Source organism: Varroa destructor, unplaced genomic scaffold (assembly GCF_002443255.2).
Source record: "Varroa destructor unplaced genomic scaffold, Vdes_3.0 BEIS01000006.1, whole genome shotgun sequence".
Lineage (NCBI taxonomy): Eukaryota > Metazoa > Arthropoda > Arachnida > Mesostigmata > Varroidae > Varroa > Varroa destructor.
The window spans coordinates 16,795,653-16,812,396 of record NW_019211459.1 but is presented as its reverse complement, the minus strand read 5'-3'; the positions used below and the strand labels follow the sequence as shown (position 1 = coordinate 16,812,396).

Below are 16,744 nucleotides of genomic sequence, written 5' to 3'. Positions count from 1 at the left end.
TATTTGCTTAATAAGCTTAATAATATATTTGTGTATATATATTGTGTATATATGATCTGCATTCGGCAAAAAATAAGGAAATTAAATTTATTGTGGACGATCTCAGATGTGAAGAGTAGGTAACCACAAAAATTATGCAAATAAATACAATCTTAAGATAACAATACTGACTTAATATAATTGTCAAACCCAAATTTAATATAGTAATTATTCTTATTTTCTTAATTTATAATATTTTCAAAAGGTCGATCGTGCATACAACGCTGTAGCGAAATTTCCAATGACTCTAACTATATTTGGGAGACATGAGAATTCGATACGTACTCCCCAGTTTTTTTGTATAACATATGCAAACTTTTGACTGCATTAAGCTAAAGCATTTCGAAAAAAAAAAAAAATATAGCAAATTCAAAGTTTTTGAAGATCTTCAGAAGATCTACTCAGATCTGTTTTTAGAACATTCAGTTTGTAAATGCACAGCACAGCATAGCTTTATACGTATTACGAAGTATTATACGTACGAAGAATTATACGTATACAGGGTGTACTAAAAAATGCATACATTGTTTACGGGTCGTAACTTTTATATTCGTTCTTTTTGTTTTGTGATGTAATAAATTGGAAATAATTATAGTTTAAAATATTCATAGACAACGTTCCGTAAGATCAAGAACATTGACGAGCTTCATCAGCCAAAAAATATTTTCATTGTAAGGATAGAGCGAAACATTCCAAAAATCTTTAATACAATTAGAAGGTGTTGATCTTAGAATAAACAAATCAAGTTTTTACCGTATTTTGAAAACATAATATACCGTTTCCGTATTGTAACTTACATTACAATTCAAGTATTTAATTTTTGTAATTTTAAGTTACATTTTAGAATGGTACAGGGCACAATTTTGTGAATGGTACTTCAATCAACCGGGTGTATAATTCTCGATAACTTCAACTGCCGTAAAAGAACATCATGCTCATAACGGATTGCAGTGCGGTGCGGCATTTCAAGCAAAAGATTGGACAGTACAATGACTGCTACCATTTACTTGAACTTACTGCAATAATTTGTTCATTTGGGAGAACTCTGGTGAATATATCGAATTTTACTTGCAATATGACAGAGAACCCGCATACCTCATCATAATGTAAGAGCATAACCTAAAAAGATAAACTGAACGAAGAGACCGATAAAATACCGTGCCTGTCCCTTAGATTTTATGCCAATTGATTTTTTCTCCTGAGCACGCCTTCAAAACAATATCTATATAAGAAAATCGACGTAACTGTAGGACATCAGAATCGCGATTGAGTGGCATATGAAATGTTTATTAAAATTTATAGATTCAGTGAATATCAGCATTTTACGGACTAAAACCATTATCCTCATCATCAAAATCATTATAGTAATCATTTTAAACATCTGTGATGAGATGAAAAGTTGTACATTTTATCTTTTTACAATTCACATAATATGAATCGAATGTGGATGAAAACCGAAGTTCGAATTCTTTAAACTGTATATATTTGTTGGACACTCTATATATACATATATGCAGATCATTAAAGTGAGACACCAGAACGATTGGAACGAAATTTCCGTTTCGGACCCAGATGTTTTGAGTTTTGGTCTATCACCGCCATCGGACATTCCATCAGACGGCTACCTCTTAGCACGAAATGAGGTCTATGCGCCCGGATCCGAATCCAGACCACTGCATGTTCTTAACTACAACAGCCAAATACGTTACCTGTTAAATTATTACGGGAATGAGCTTTTGTACCTGATCTTTATTATTTTATTGGCACGCATAAACGCATCGAATCGCCTCTATCATAGACCAATCTTTCACGCACCTAATGTCTAGTATGTTCTGCTTCTGGCTGCCTTTATGTAAATGCATTCGAAATAGACAGGCACTTTTTCGGAGCCCCGGCTTGCTCATTTTGTTTACTTCAACCTTAACTGCTGCGGTCACAAATACTTCAACCGTCTCCTCATCGCCTGCGTCGCGATTGCTTGTAACTGGAGATACTCCGCTTTTGTTGTGGCGGCTGCTTCTGTTGTTGTCGTCTATTATTTTCTCGCCCACTTTGTTGATCGTTGTCGTCTGCTTCTTCGCTGTCGCTACTCCCGGTGCGCACCTGCCGTATCTATTGCTCACTAGTTCTTTGTTGTGGCGATAGTTGTGCTGTTGATGGTACGGTAGGTAGCAGGAGTGTTGCCGCCGTAGTAATAGCTATCGGAGCTGCAGTGGAAGAACGAACAGCATTGGCAATAGTAACACAACAATCGCTCAGTCTGCTGCTGGCAGTCTGCTAGCGCTCTATAGTCCAAACAGTCGCTGCAGCTGTGGAAGGGGCACTTCGAATGAGCGCCTTTGAGGCTGGGTGCTGCAAGTCGTGGTAGTGAACGGTAGAGACAGGGTGCTCACACTGTATACAGAGCGCTCTCCTGTCGACGCCTAGGTTATCGCCCGTTAGTTCGCAGGAATGACGAGCAGCTTCCTTAATAGCAAAAGAGCGGCAGGAGGACCGTATAACGTTTCTTGGACTTGCTGGACCTGAGTAATGTTAGAGGCGGCCATCAACTCAGTAACTGGCCCGTATTGCCCCTCTTCTCAAGCATTACATTATTAGCAGGCTCTTTTTGCCTGTTTTGCTGGTTGTCCCAATCCAGTGTACCGCCCGCCAAGTCAAGCTGCTTTTTTTCCACTTGTCCTGTGTTGAAACCGAATGTAGCCCAACATTGGCGCTGCCGCTGATTTACAAAATCGAAAGTTGTGGGTGGACGGGTGGAAGTTTCCCCTCGCGTCTTTTTCTCCTGTTGTTTCCTATTATCTTTTTCAAATTATCATCATCGTCGTCGTCGTTAAGATAATGATCAACGTGTTACTGTCGCAGCATTTCGTGGTAACAGCTCATGTCGTCGCTGTTGACGGCTTCCTCATCACGCGAACGACTGTATAAAAGAGCTGTTCAGATATACGAGACCAGAGCGTGTGGTTCTATTATAACAGTTATTAATACGACTGCTGTTAGTTGAATTATACCTCCTTTGTCGCTGCTGTATACATTACATGCAGTAGCTGTACAATTGGGGCTTCGAAGTAGCAAACTGATCTAATAGACCACAACAGCCCCATCAAGTTACAAGTTAGATTAGCCTCTTGTCCTAAGGGTGCTCACCAGCAAGCGAGTGTCAACAACAACGGCCGCAGTAGCATTTCTAACCGAATGTCCGTGTGCGTATGCGTGTGTATGTGTGTGTGTATGTGGAATCAAGATCAGGGACGGTTCCGTTCTCGTCGCCGGGAAGATGGATCGCTAGTGGAAGCATATGTGGGAGCAAAGTTAGTGCCTGAGCACTTGGCCGTCGTACGAGGACAAATCTTAACTTCACTTGCCGCTGCTGCAGCGGTCTACCCGCCCGCCATAATCAGTCTCAGTAGCTAGCGGCCGATCTACAAACGAACGAAACGACAGTAGCAGCTGCAAGCCGAGGTGGGACAGAGAGCTCCGTCCTCCGGATTCGTCCGTGGTAGTTACAGTGGACACGGGCACGAAACAGCGTGGAAAGACCAACCGTCTAATCGTTATCCGTGCCGCCGTGTCTACGTCAACGTTGTCTATTGATCAACAACGTGCCTACAACAAGCAAGTAAAGCAAAAAGACAACACGACGCGACGTTAGGTAAACAGAGGGCGGACGTTACGTGAAAGATTGTGGCATAATGAGTTCTGCAGTAAAGCGCAGCCTGGGCCAGGGGGCGCTGGTGTTTGCAAAAGTCAAAGGATATCCACACTGGCCAGCCCGCGTCGAAGAAGTTCGTCCTGGAGATAAGTGAGTTTATGTTTCTTTGTCAATGGAGATGATATTCAATGAAAACGATTAGTGTAGAAAAATATAGTTCCATCCTCCAGTAAATCATGCGATCTCACAGAAACAGACATGGAGCATGAATCTGTATTCAGATATTTCATGTGTAGCTGTATATGGGTAATGAAATATTTTCGTAATCTAAACAACCACTAGAGCACCTAGAATGCCCACGCAAGGGTGCATGGGTAATGTGTTTGCCCATTGAACTTGGAGACACTTAAATCGGCCTATGGTTGAAACTGGGCGTAGACATACCTCGTTTCGTGCTGGAAGTCCGCCGTCCTAAACAACTATTAACTAACGCAGTAACCGACTTGAAGCTGAGAACATTTCGCTTTAAAGCAATAGCATAGATTCTAGTACTCTTTCGAAGAGCGGATGGGTTGCTTTGGGCTGCGGCAATCAAACTACCTATAGTTACGAACTATCATATAACATTCGATTAAGGGTAGATCGTTATACGAATCATATATGACATTGACTAAAATAGATAAACTGCGAAGTCTACAAATGTTACCAATAAGAAGGTTTTTAATTTGATTGATTGTGTATTTGCTCAATATAGGTTCAAGCATTTTCATTTATTCGTGCTTGCTGAATAGAACTCAAGAAAAAACCGAATACCCATAAGCGACGTCGCATAATGAGACTGGCTTAATAACTGACGTATTCACCGCTAGCAAAGAGAGCATCTTCACGCGCGGCGTTGTGTATTTGAATATACAGGAAGTGGAATGAAATTGCCCTCGCAATTTTAATATATATATAAAAACGTGGAAAAGCGTGAGACCAATTTTCCCGGTGTCTTTTTTTTTATTAACATCGTTAATAAAGCTAATCATCGCCTTCATGTAAAGCAGACCGAAACTATCGTCTAAAGATAAGAAATCAATTTTTGTAAAAAACTGTCGTTGCCCATTTCTCTATTTGTTGACACACATCCCATAGCATTACACATACTACTTAGATACAATTTTCCTATTATATAAAACCGCAACATTGTGGATAATCTGTGTGTACTCGTACGACGACAACGACAAGATGCGTATTTATTCTTGCCATCAAAACTGCCCTATAATCCACCGCTCTTCAGTACAACAAGCACCCTGTTATCTTCGCCGCTAGCGCCCCTCCCTCACCCCCCAAGTCAGGTGATAGAATATAATGAACTACTGCATTGCCGTTATTATAACCGGCCTCGTTGGTCTGGTCGTATCGGCCACTACATAGCGGCTAGGTCTGTCGATGCCAAGGTCATTTGTCTATCCGGCTCGATCGAAAAAAGCAATGTGGAGAAGCAGAATTTCAGGAAAGATAAACGCCTGTTTAGCAACGTTCCTTCAAATGATGGAAAGCCATCGTCTATTCGTTCTTCCGCTAGAAAGACACACACATACATAGGCACACGTTAATCCGTGAAACATAAACTAGCGGCTGTCGGCCATCGATCGGCAACTCAGCGCTACTGCAATTGGTTATATCTCGGTGTTGAAGTAAATTAACTTTTAATTTTCCTGCGTTATTTTTTATTCCGGTGTCGAAATTTTTGCCCATAGCGACGAAGGCAAACTGAGAAATCCTAATCCTGAGAAAACAGTATGAAAGCAATGGTATAAATGGAAAAAGAACCAGCAAATTAGAGTTTCAAAGTGGAATTATGGGCGAACGTGTTTCACGATGCAATTTGAAATCAGCTGCGACAGCAGCTACGGTTTGCTCTTGCTTGATTTTTGCGCTGTCGATCACCGGTAGACTATTGTAGAATATCGTATGGAGACTACGGAGCTCATTGACCCGCACCCCGCATAATCGTTATCGTGAAGCACGCGACACATGATACGTAAGCGCTGTCAAGAAGACGAACACAACACTCAAGACACGATGATTCATCACGGCCGATCGGCCTCCAAATTTTTAGAGTACGCGCCGTGTCGCTTTTGGTTTGCGGAGTCAAACGGGCCAGCTTGTTCCTGGCTGAATTGAAAAGTTCGCACATTTGCAACGCATTCGTTCACTACGAAGAGGTGGATACAGCGATATCAAATGTTCAGTCTATCAAACGTTACTTTAAATGTAATCGAAGCGATAACAATACTTAATTATTGAGGTTAAGGATAAAATGTGTACTCTTTGCTTTCCGCGCTGCATTCCTCAGTGCTCGCCACTTACTGTGTTCTTAGCCAGCATTCATTTCACCATTATTTAAGCGATGCTTATATACGATGCCGCGACTACCGTCCCTGTTTACACACTCATCGATGGATGCGGACGTTGCCAAAGTCAATATCTAACGTTCGGCAAATTTGACAGTTGCGTAATTTTTGCCATAATATAAAATTTTCATCGATCCTCTTAGAGTGGTCTTTGATAAACCGCCGATGACATAAATCGAAATTTCGTCCCTACTATTTTCTTTACTTTACCTATTCTCTATTTCGGCTTCTTCAACTACTTCTTTTAATTGATACTACGAACTACTTTTTTTTGTGTGCGTGCCAGCGTAGCCTACATTTATCCTGGGATATCTGTAAATTTTAACACTTCTCTAAAGTAGTAACTGCCTTGCCATTTATTTTTTTTGTAGATATTATCAAGACTGAACGTCTGTCTGTCGGTCTATTTTATCTACATCCGTAACAATGTTATGCACGCAAAGAGAGACGAAATGACTTGGTCCATGTATTTCAATTGGCCGTTTGCTGACTTGCCCTTATTGTCGCAGAGCCAGTGGCCTAAAACTTGAGTTAGGTATTAGCGTTTGTTATCAAAAACGTCGCGCAATGTTGTCTCCATCTATCGTTTGATTTTCGCTGTCTTAGTTGGCTTCATACAAATTGTGCTACTGAGCTGAAAAGCAAAAAAACATCGACTAATGTATTTCATCTAAAAACATTTTCCCAAAATACATTTTCAAAGAAAACCTTCTTCGGTGTTTATGACGGCCTATGACGATGATGCTGCTACGGTCCAGGCAGAAAGATATATCTATTCTAAATAGCAGTTTCATTAAAGTTGTTTTATTTGTCCAAGTAAATTAGTTTTGTATTAGAAACAAACGTATATGATGTATGGAGGTTGATTAGTCAGTTATAAGAACCTATATATTTTCTTCATCCACACAGGTTGTGTAGTAAATCTATAAATGGATTATGATTGTCGGGTTCTCTTTCATTAAAAGGATCCATTATTTGCTATGTCCAGTCATTAACTCTGATTTAACTCAATGGAGTAAGTTACAGATTTCACTTTAAGCAATGGGAGCAGTGCAAAAACACAGTGACTTCCGACTTTCTGAGAAATCGATATAACTTGCTAACTTGAACGTCGGTCTCCATTAAGAATCTGGTCAAATTTACATTTATTGTGTGAAGTATTAACAACAGGAACTGATCGAGTCGAAAAGGTTTAATTTCTTCAAAATATATACTTAGCATGAGGCGAATAGGCGAAAACAGAGAAGAGCTTGAAAAATCTAGGCAAAAGCTAGGTGCTGATTCCTTTGACTGGTTTGGATTTCGTATTTAGATAGCTAGTTAGTCGTTCATGTTTACACTGTGAGCATTTTGTATACTACAAATTTTACAGTAAAACTGTTCAAAAGTGTTCGCCTTTGAACTTTCTAGTACGTCTGTTTGTGAATTTCTAATATTCCCGATAACTGAAAAATACATGAGAGAAAGAATGTTTGATCTACTAAAGCTAATTGGAAAGATCAAAGACATTAAAATTCTACATTTTACAAATATAACCAAGCAAGAAAAAGGTGTCACATGTGTCATCTATATCAAGACGTGGAAAAAAAAGCATTTGAATGATGCAATTAAAATTTCTTATTTTGTGGTTTCCATATTTTCCTAGAATTTACTGAATCGACTTTGTATATAAGTGCGTGATAGATTTGTTTGTATTCGAAACTTCCAAGACACTTGAGGTACATAGTTTAACTAGCTGCTTCGAAGACTATCTTGCCCACATGCAGAAGAAAAGCCCTTATCCGAACTGGGTGGTCGGATAGAGATTAACTTACAATCAAGATAATAAAATTCTTTGTCTGCATATGCATATATGTGTGATCGAATGCAACTTTTCTACGTGGAAAGCTGCATGTCGTTAGGAATAGTCATTACGGTTTATAATGAACCGTAAAAAAAAATTAGTCTTGAACGTTTTTACTAACCAGTACTAACTCTATAAATCTTAATTATAAACACTGAAGACATATCAGTCCATTCCTCTGCATGGCACGGAATTTTAGAGATACTTCGAGGCTCCGCCGGATAGTTCATACAGAATATCTGTCTGAAGTAATGTGCTACAATGATCAAACTTGAATTTTGTACAGAGACCTCAAACACAACAAAAGAACTGGTGTATAGGGCCGCATGTATGTGGCTTCCTCCTGTTACTTCGTAATAAAGGCCTATATTGGTGATTTTTCGTGCACTGTTGCAGATATCGAGTGTTGTTTTTCGGCACCTACGAAGTGGGTATTATCGACATAAAATGTTTGTTTGCCTACGAAGAGAACAAGGCGCGCTTTGCGCGGCCGAACAAAAAACGTTTTTTTATGGAGGCGCTCGAAGAGATCGAAAAGCGACCAGGTATGAAGCCTCCGGTGACTCACGTTATGGGTCGCATTGGTGGCGAGAAAAAACCGAAAGATTCCAGCCTTACTCCAGTACAACCATCGGCTAAGGACAGCAAAGCCAAGGAGCAGACGCCAGCTTGCGTAGTAAAAGATGCTAAGACAGGCGTTCAGGGGGCCGTCAAAAATGTCAAGGTCACACAGGTATTCACGAAAGAAACGACAAAGACTACGCTCGTTACGGCAAAAGAGGCCAAAGTCAAGGATAGCCGGTCAGCAACAGCTACGGCAGTAGGAACTACGATTCTTGGAGGTCCAGCGGGAAAAGAGACGCTGAAAAAGAGTTTAATCCCTGAAAGAAAATCAAGTGCAAATGACAATACCGAAAGGTTAGTGCTATGCGCGACACAAAGTTAGGTGTGAAAGTAGATGGATAGTCGATGCTCGCGCTCGATATCGCGAGATCGAAACTGTCTGTGACCGTTATCACAGACTTAACTCTTACAAATTTTTATAGAAATTCTTATTATGCATTATTGAATATTTAGCATGATTAATTGAGCTAAATCGTCTATAATTTATTGCATACGATACGAATTTTATGTGCATATAATTCATGTGTAGTAACGTACCTAGCCTTTTTTTTTAGGCGAAAAACGGATCCGATTACAGCTGGCGGGAAAGGTGATAAAAAAAGTGAAAAGCCGCAACAACAACAAAAAAGGATCTCTCTAACGCGGCCTCCGTTACGGGATGCCCACGTCAGCCCTAAGAGAAAACGGTCTGAGGCGCCTGCAGAAAAAACTGACGTTATGGCAGTTTCTAGCTCACCGGAAGAAAAGCCACTCCAACATAGCAGAGCTGGCAGGGCAATCAAGGTGAATAGAAGCACATATTTGATACAGGATCTTTATACATTTTTGATAGAGTACTAGTTATAATCCCGATTCGTGTTTGCTTTGAAAGACAATTTTGTTTAACTTTGATCTATTGTCCGTAAGCATATCTTTATGATGTATAGCAAATAGATCGGTATATTGTTACAGGTTCTTTTCACACGACCTTATTAACGTGCGCGTCGGGAATAAAAACGTAAAAATTTATTTTGGGTTAATCTGGTCAAAGTGATGATTTATTTAAATTTCAACCTGGCACCATTTTTAGCTTATTGTATTAGGAAAACAAAAAGCTATTGAAATAATCCTCTGATGCTAACTGACCTTAACTCGATAAATGTATTCAATATGTTTATCTGCATAGGGATTATTTATAAGTTTTTTGTCCGGAATGATTTGAAACGCGGCAATGGGTAGGGTACGCCTTACTTGACTAGCATTCATCAACGCATTCATGTCCGTTTTTCACAGCCAAAGAAACTCGATGACGAATTGGTCGAAATTGAGACGAAATCGCCACGAAAATCACAGACGCCTTCTCCTGACGCGAAGAAAGAGCGACGTTATGGACCAGCAGTTAGTGGAAAAAATGTCGTAAAAACAGAACCTGCGACGTCTTTAAGTCAACATAAAAAGCTGCTTCCGAAAGGCCGGCGAAAGACCTTACCCGTAAGTGATGAGAAAATGTCATCATATGTATTTTGTATATCTATGAAATTTTAAAAATCATGTATACACATTCTACCTGACTCTCAGTAATCATCAATTCAAGTGAGCTGCTAACGTTGACAATGATAACGCTTATGGTTATTATTATGAAGGTGAGTAAATAAGCGCTATTTTTCACGGACATAACCAAAAAAAACCTACAGTATAATATATCATTTCTAATATCCAGCATCCCTACATTGATTTCAGCCCGCTGAAAGTGAACGCTCGGATTCCCCGACGACGAAGCGAACACGGATCACAGCAATAAATTCAGAAACGGAACGAAAATCTGGGCCGCCAATGAATGGCTCAAAAGCGGCTACCACAGGCGCTAGTAGCAAGAAGGTCGGTGTCGGTAACATTAGAGCGCCTATTAAAGAAGTTAGGGCTCACGCCAGAGGCGACGAAGACGAGGATGAAGTGTGTAGCGAATGTCATCGCAGAAGCCCAAGGAAACATGATCATTTGTCTCAAGGCGAAGATGATACTCCCGGGCCGAATATGTCACTTTCGGTAGTTATTGAGACAAATCCCAATCTTGTTGTCAATTCAAAGCCCGTTGCCGTTTCTGTCGTTCAGGTGAGTGGCACACGCTTGTTGACGATATTAATGATCGATAGGTTGTGTAATAGTGTTGTGCGATTCTATGGTTATTGGCCTGTTGCGTCTTTCGATGAACCGGACCATTGTATGAATATGTTCACTGTCTGGTGAATATTATTGGTGCAATGTTATTCAGCATTTTGGGTTGTTTTTTCAGCTTCATCTATTTGCTTTATGTGAATAAGTTCTCGAAATCATCTCTTTGATAGAACACGAAAGATATGTTCCCTTTGACAAGTAGTCTAGGTTGACTAGCTGTAACTGAGTACTAGTATTATAGCTAGCTGCCAGGTGTTTGGCGAATAGAGTCCGAGGCTGCGTACTATCAAAAAAAAAAAAAAGAATTTTCGTAATGTGCGTTTGTAATAATACGACCTAGAATGAAAAGTGTAAATTTTAGTTTGTATTACTTGATGATAGATAAAAAAAAAAAGTGTACGACTGAAAGCATGTTTGGAGCTTTAAAGAACCTGCAGCTGGACGATTATTTAAGACGCAACTTCACAGTTGTATCTGCCTCTCGTCTCAACAGGCGAGATCATTGAAACAGGATGGTCGGACGAGTAAGGGCTCATCAGAGGACACAACTGAGCCTGCAAAAACACTTCGAGAAGAAAGCAAAGCTAGAGGCGCCCCATCAGCCGACGAGCTGAAAAAACAGGTGGCATTTCTAGAGCTGACTGATAAAAAGATTCGGGCTAATATGGGCGGCGAACGTAAGTGCAACATAGATATGCTTGATGCTAATTCGTACGTCATATTTTCAGAAGACTTTCGATGTGTTCGACATACATGCCAGAAGTTCACTTTAACTTTCGTAATTGTCATTTAATTTGGTTTATCATTTAGCTTGGCAGTGGCTTATTTTATGCACTTTCTCATCGAGGTCTCAACTCACTCTCCGAACTGTTTTTATTTGTATACCTGACGCTTGTAGGAATGGACCCAGATAGTGCATTAGATGCGATTGTAGTGCTGGAAGGAAGCTTCATCACGGCTCCAGCTTTGATGAGATTCCCGAAGATTCTAAATACGCTTCGACACGTACGGAGATATCCGACTAACGAGCGGTTAGCACAGAAGGCCGACTTCATGTACAATAAGATCAAAAACTATATGATGACAGTGTTTATCAGCGAAGATGAGAAGGCAGGGTGAAGACATATAGTATAGTAAAAAGGTGAAGAAAAACATACAATATAGTAAAAATACGAGGCATTTTCAACGGTCGAAAACTGAAAGCACTATTCTGGTCTACTTCTTAGTGAAACATGCGCCACTTGGAAATTTGCCTTGCCCTTCTAGAATGCTGTACCTGAACGAGACCTGTTGCGGGCAAAAAGATATTTGCTTCCGAAGACTACGTAAGAGATATTGCACGGAGATGTAACGAAGTCCAAAATATCCAGCGAAAATTGTCTGATAAGTCAGTGTACCCAGATACACGCAATTGCCGTACAACTTAAAATTTCCCGGTGACTATAATTATTATGAACAAAACCTATTGCTTTAAATGTGAATATGATTTTAAAGCAAGTGAAATCTACGCACAAATTCTGTGTGCTGTTGAGTACGGGAACAGAAAATGGGGAATAGAATGACTGTTTCATATTGCTGATGCTACTGTTTCTATTAATACTTCTAACTGATACAATCGCCCTGCAACAGTGGAGAACTCTAGTTCAATATTATATCAGAGTGCACGTTGCCTTCTGTCTGCAATCGTGAAAATGTATAGACATAGTCTGCGATTTTCTCCAGCATAGCGCATTCTTTCAATGGATATATGTGACATGAGTGATTTCTAAAACTAAGTAACTCTTGTTACGCCCTAAATTGAGCTATAGGTTCGAAGTTATGTTGGAAAGTTAGAGTAAAGTATGATTTTCCTTGGTCAAACTGGACGCAGAAAGACTAAAGAGCCCTTTTTGCCAACGAATTTGAACGAAGACAATGATTTCTTTAACATTGTTCCACTGGGAGTACTTAATAATTGTGCTGCTGGACTTACTGTGTTAACATTATCGTGCCCGTTCTGTATCAAACGGTTTCAATACGGTGTGAGCTATCCCCGTCTTGTCTGGTTTTGATCAATGTTTGCCTGTTACGAACGTCAGTGAGTATTCGAGCTGATAATGCTGTTATTATTTTGCTGTCTTAGTAGTCTCTGTATACATGTGGGAAACATCTGTTGTTTATTGTGTTAGAAAAAGCAAAATAAAAAATCAGAACGTTTACCATTGGCGATAGATATGACGTGGGACGGAAGTGACATCAATGGAGACTAAATAATGGGTAGCTCTGTGTTGTACGCGTTAGACATTTTTTAGCAGTGACAGCCGCTCTACTCTGCACCCGTGTATAGACCCTCATTGTGTTTTGGAACGGACGCGGCAAAAATGGTTTGCGGTTGTGTATACAGTCACTTCGCAGATGGACCTACAAAAAAATAATATGACAAATTATTAGTTAATGTTAATAATAAGTTATGTTAAAACAGCACCAAGAGAAGTGTAGAGAATGTAGATACGGTCCTATGACGGACACGCAATATCCACGGCGATTGTGGCAAAAAGCCGAACATTCTGGCCTATGCGTCCTTTCCAGAATACATCTTGTGAAGTTAAGACTAGTTAAGACTATTAGTTAAAAGTTATTACCAGTTATTATTATCCAACTGTTAGAAAAGGATTGCATGTACACACACTGTTCATTTCGAAGTGTAGAGATGACGACGAATGGAGATCGATACCGTGATCACATATATATATACGTATAGTTGTTGATAACGAAGTTTTGAACATAGTAATAACATGTTATGTAAGTAAAGGTGTTTTGTCACATATCTACGCCTGTTTTGGGCTATGACACGTAGGCCACTACAAGTAGTATTGCTGCTACTAGTATTGCAACAACGAGAATGCATGTTAATTACGGTTTATATGAAATGAATTTTTTCTTCTGCGTTCTAACAGGCGCGCCAAAATCGATTCGGTGCTGAGGAATCAATGTATAATGGTGTCACTATGTCGAGGTGGGGTTGGTTACTTCAAATTCTATATGTTAACTAAAACAACAACGTAAAGTTGGTTTTTTTCTTACGATACACCCTGCCCTTTACCAAGGCACGAAGCGACTGCAATCTACGTGTGCCTTGTTAGCTGCGAAAATGCTGCATAGTCTACAGTACTGATTGCGATTATCATAAACGCAAACGTAACGGATGTTTTTCACCTTTGCGTGAGATAGACTCAGAAAGGGATAGATGGATAGATAGAAATATAAAGTCAACGCTGTAAAAAATGAACTACTTTAATCACCTTTCCCTGTTGGCAATTCTTACCTTTTTGCGATGTATCGTTGTTAGGATCGTTTGGTGTTTGAAATGAAATAGCGTAGATGCTGTTTGCGAGAAACGTATATTTTTTTAAGGCAGCAGCCGTTCTAATAATGGTATGACTCTGTTGATCATCGTAGCGTTAACAAAACAGAAAAGGGGTACAGGTGATTGTCAATCATTCTTCTAGGAGTGACACTGCCGCTGATAGCTACGTGCTTTTATATATATATATATATATATATATATATATATAGATGTTTATGTACACACTAAGTGATCATGATTAATATATGAATAGACAAATGCAACCAAAACCTCATACACACGTATATGCATCCAGACAGAAGCACGGAAAGAATAACATTTCCCAAAGTAAGTTCAACCATTGACAGATATTTTTATGAGTAATCAACCCAGGATCGTCTTTTTTAATTCACTATAATATGATTACGGAAATTTCTGTTGACCTTAAAAAACCCTAGTGATCATCCTAGTGATACATGTATTTACTCTTGTCCAAGTGTACACCCGGGTTTAATAATACCGGCGCCACGCTTCAGATGTGGAAATTAAATAATGGATGTGCTGTTGATCAGCTCGTGGTAAGAAAATCAATACTTTTCCACGACGGCAGCAAAAATATAGAAAATAACAATTTCCAACTGCAGCAGACGGCAGGGCAATATAGTTTTCGATCTAATGTTTTCTGCTCAGTTCTAGACAGAAGATCTGGATGGTAAGAAACATGGTTAAGCAGCGATAACTGAAGTCAATATTGAATGGCCAACGTAATTCTCAAGAATTCATTTGCTTCATATAAACTTCAGTTTATAAGACCTGTGACTCTTAGGAAATAATTAGAAAAATTCGCTTAGGTTATTTTTTACATCCGTTCAAATAAAAGCTACTCTCTGCCTCTAATGCTTTTACTGATCAAATTCGTATAACTACTAATAAGCAGGGTTGTCACATGTAGAACAGTTTTCCTCTGTTAGCAACAAATTTACATCCATTTACATAAATATAAATAGCAACAAATCAATATTCTCGCCTGTATATACATATACATCTATTTTAATTATAGGATATATAATGTTGTGTAAATTTCTGTAAAGTTTAACGTTAAAAAGCTGAAAAAGAAATGAAAGAAAATAAAAAATCAACACCAACAACTTATGATGGTCAAAAATAAAAACCTGTTTTCTTTTATTTCTCGGCAACTACTAAGGTAACGGTGGTAGGGAACAGTGATAGCTTCTGCTATTTCCTATAAGTATACCTATTTGCTATGAAAATACCGATTTAAGTCCTCTGTGTCTTTTGTAATATGTGTCCCTTGTAGACACGTACCCGACAACGACGAAAAGCTGGCGCGAGTATGGAAAAACGATCAACTTGGTCAGCCGCTACTATGCTCTATTGGAGTGAAGTATGTTCGACATTTTCCAACAAGCCCCCATAGTGATGACTTAAGCAGGACTACAGCGATCTGCTCTAGTAATTAGGCCTACTTGAAGACTCAAAAACGAAATTCCCAAAATTACATAAATTTTTGAGTATACTAAAAACTGGTACAGTACAACCTAATATAAAATATTGGTGTTATTTTTAAGGAATTTAACGCTTGCCTTTCTTAGGCTCGTTACGATCACCGTCTATGACTATCATACATCGTTATAATAATCTTCGGGTATGACTCGCTGTGGGACTGAAAAGTTTGTTTTACATGGACAAATGTTTATATTTTTATAATTTAAGCATAATACAGTCCCCATATTTGAATTCGGATCTAAGAAGTGCGGTTGAATTGTTGGCTTACTTGTTTAAACACTGGTGTATTTCTGCACCGAATTCGTGACAAAAGTGGATAAAGTTGGTAGGGGGCTTAGTACATGTCCTATATATTATGTTAACAATATGAATTTCATATAGGTGAACGTTGCAGAAATTCAGTAATTACTGATTCAGTAATTGAATAGCATTTGCGAATTTCTGCCATGTGACTGCATTGGGTATCCTCATTATCTTAAAAACATAATATACGCAAATACAAGCGTGTACAGAGAGCTTACGTAATCCTATACAATCTATGGCATTTGGATCACGATTTTTTTTTTGATGTTTTGTTTTTAGGACTATATTAAAGCAAAAACAGATATTTCAACGAAACTTTTTGCACACGCTAAAAATGTAATTTCTTAGGGTCATGTTTAACATAATTACGATACACTGCGATTACGCCTTCGATTTGGAACCCAAACTATTTACTAGTCATTTTCAAAATATTTTTTTTTCAAAACAAAGAAGCGGTGTTGGTGGGCGTCGACATTGCATATCGCTTATGGTTTATACAAAAAATTTTAACAGAATTTAGGTTTGGACGAATAAAAGGCCAAAGATACTTAAAAAGGCACGAGCTCAAAAAGGCCAGAAAGTTTAAAAGATATTGGAAAAGTGTAACACATTTCAATAATGAAATAACCGTTAGTGCTGGTTGGTGGACGAGCTAGTTGGTAGTTGATAGATTCTCTTCGCCCCCAAGCGGCCGTTATTTTCAAGTTAAAAACCCAGATCTATCGAAAATGACTTTGTAAGACATTTCAATAGACGTTCGAGCCTTTTAAATTCAAATCTCACTGAGGATATTCCGGCTAATCTATAAATTTACCCTCGGATTTTTTAAAAATTCCGCGAAGACTCAAAATGATATAGACCATTGAGTTCAGGCA

The 16,744-nt window shown here is 39.0% G+C and overlaps 1 protein-coding gene and 1 long non-coding RNA gene across 2 annotated transcripts; one reads left to right on the top strand and one right to left on the bottom strand.

Moving 5' to 3' along the window:
* Positions 1-1,305: 1,305 nt before the first annotated feature.
* On the bottom strand, positions 1,306-2,156 carry LOC147754928 (uncharacterized). The gene is made up of 2 exons (XR_015329758.1): positions 1,855-2,156; positions 1,306-1,726 (listed from the first exon to the last, which is right to left on the bottom strand). It is a non-coding gene; the product is annotated as an uncharacterized LOC147754928 (long non-coding RNA).
* A 1,550-nt stretch (positions 2,157-3,706) lies between these two features.
* LOC111252886 (uncharacterized) lies at positions 3,707-14,761 on the top strand. Its single transcript, XM_086992218.1, has 7 exons — positions 3,707-3,841; positions 8,333-8,854; positions 9,115-9,343; positions 9,833-10,030; positions 10,280-10,651; positions 11,208-11,391; positions 11,613-14,761. The coding sequence occupies exons 1-7, from the start codon at positions 3,732-3,734 to the stop codon at positions 11,831-11,833; spliced, it is 1,836 nt and encodes a 611-aa protein (XP_086848344.1). The 5' UTR covers positions 3,707-3,731; the 3' UTR covers positions 11,834-14,761.
* The last annotated feature ends 1,983 nt before the right edge of the window (positions 14,762-16,744 follow it).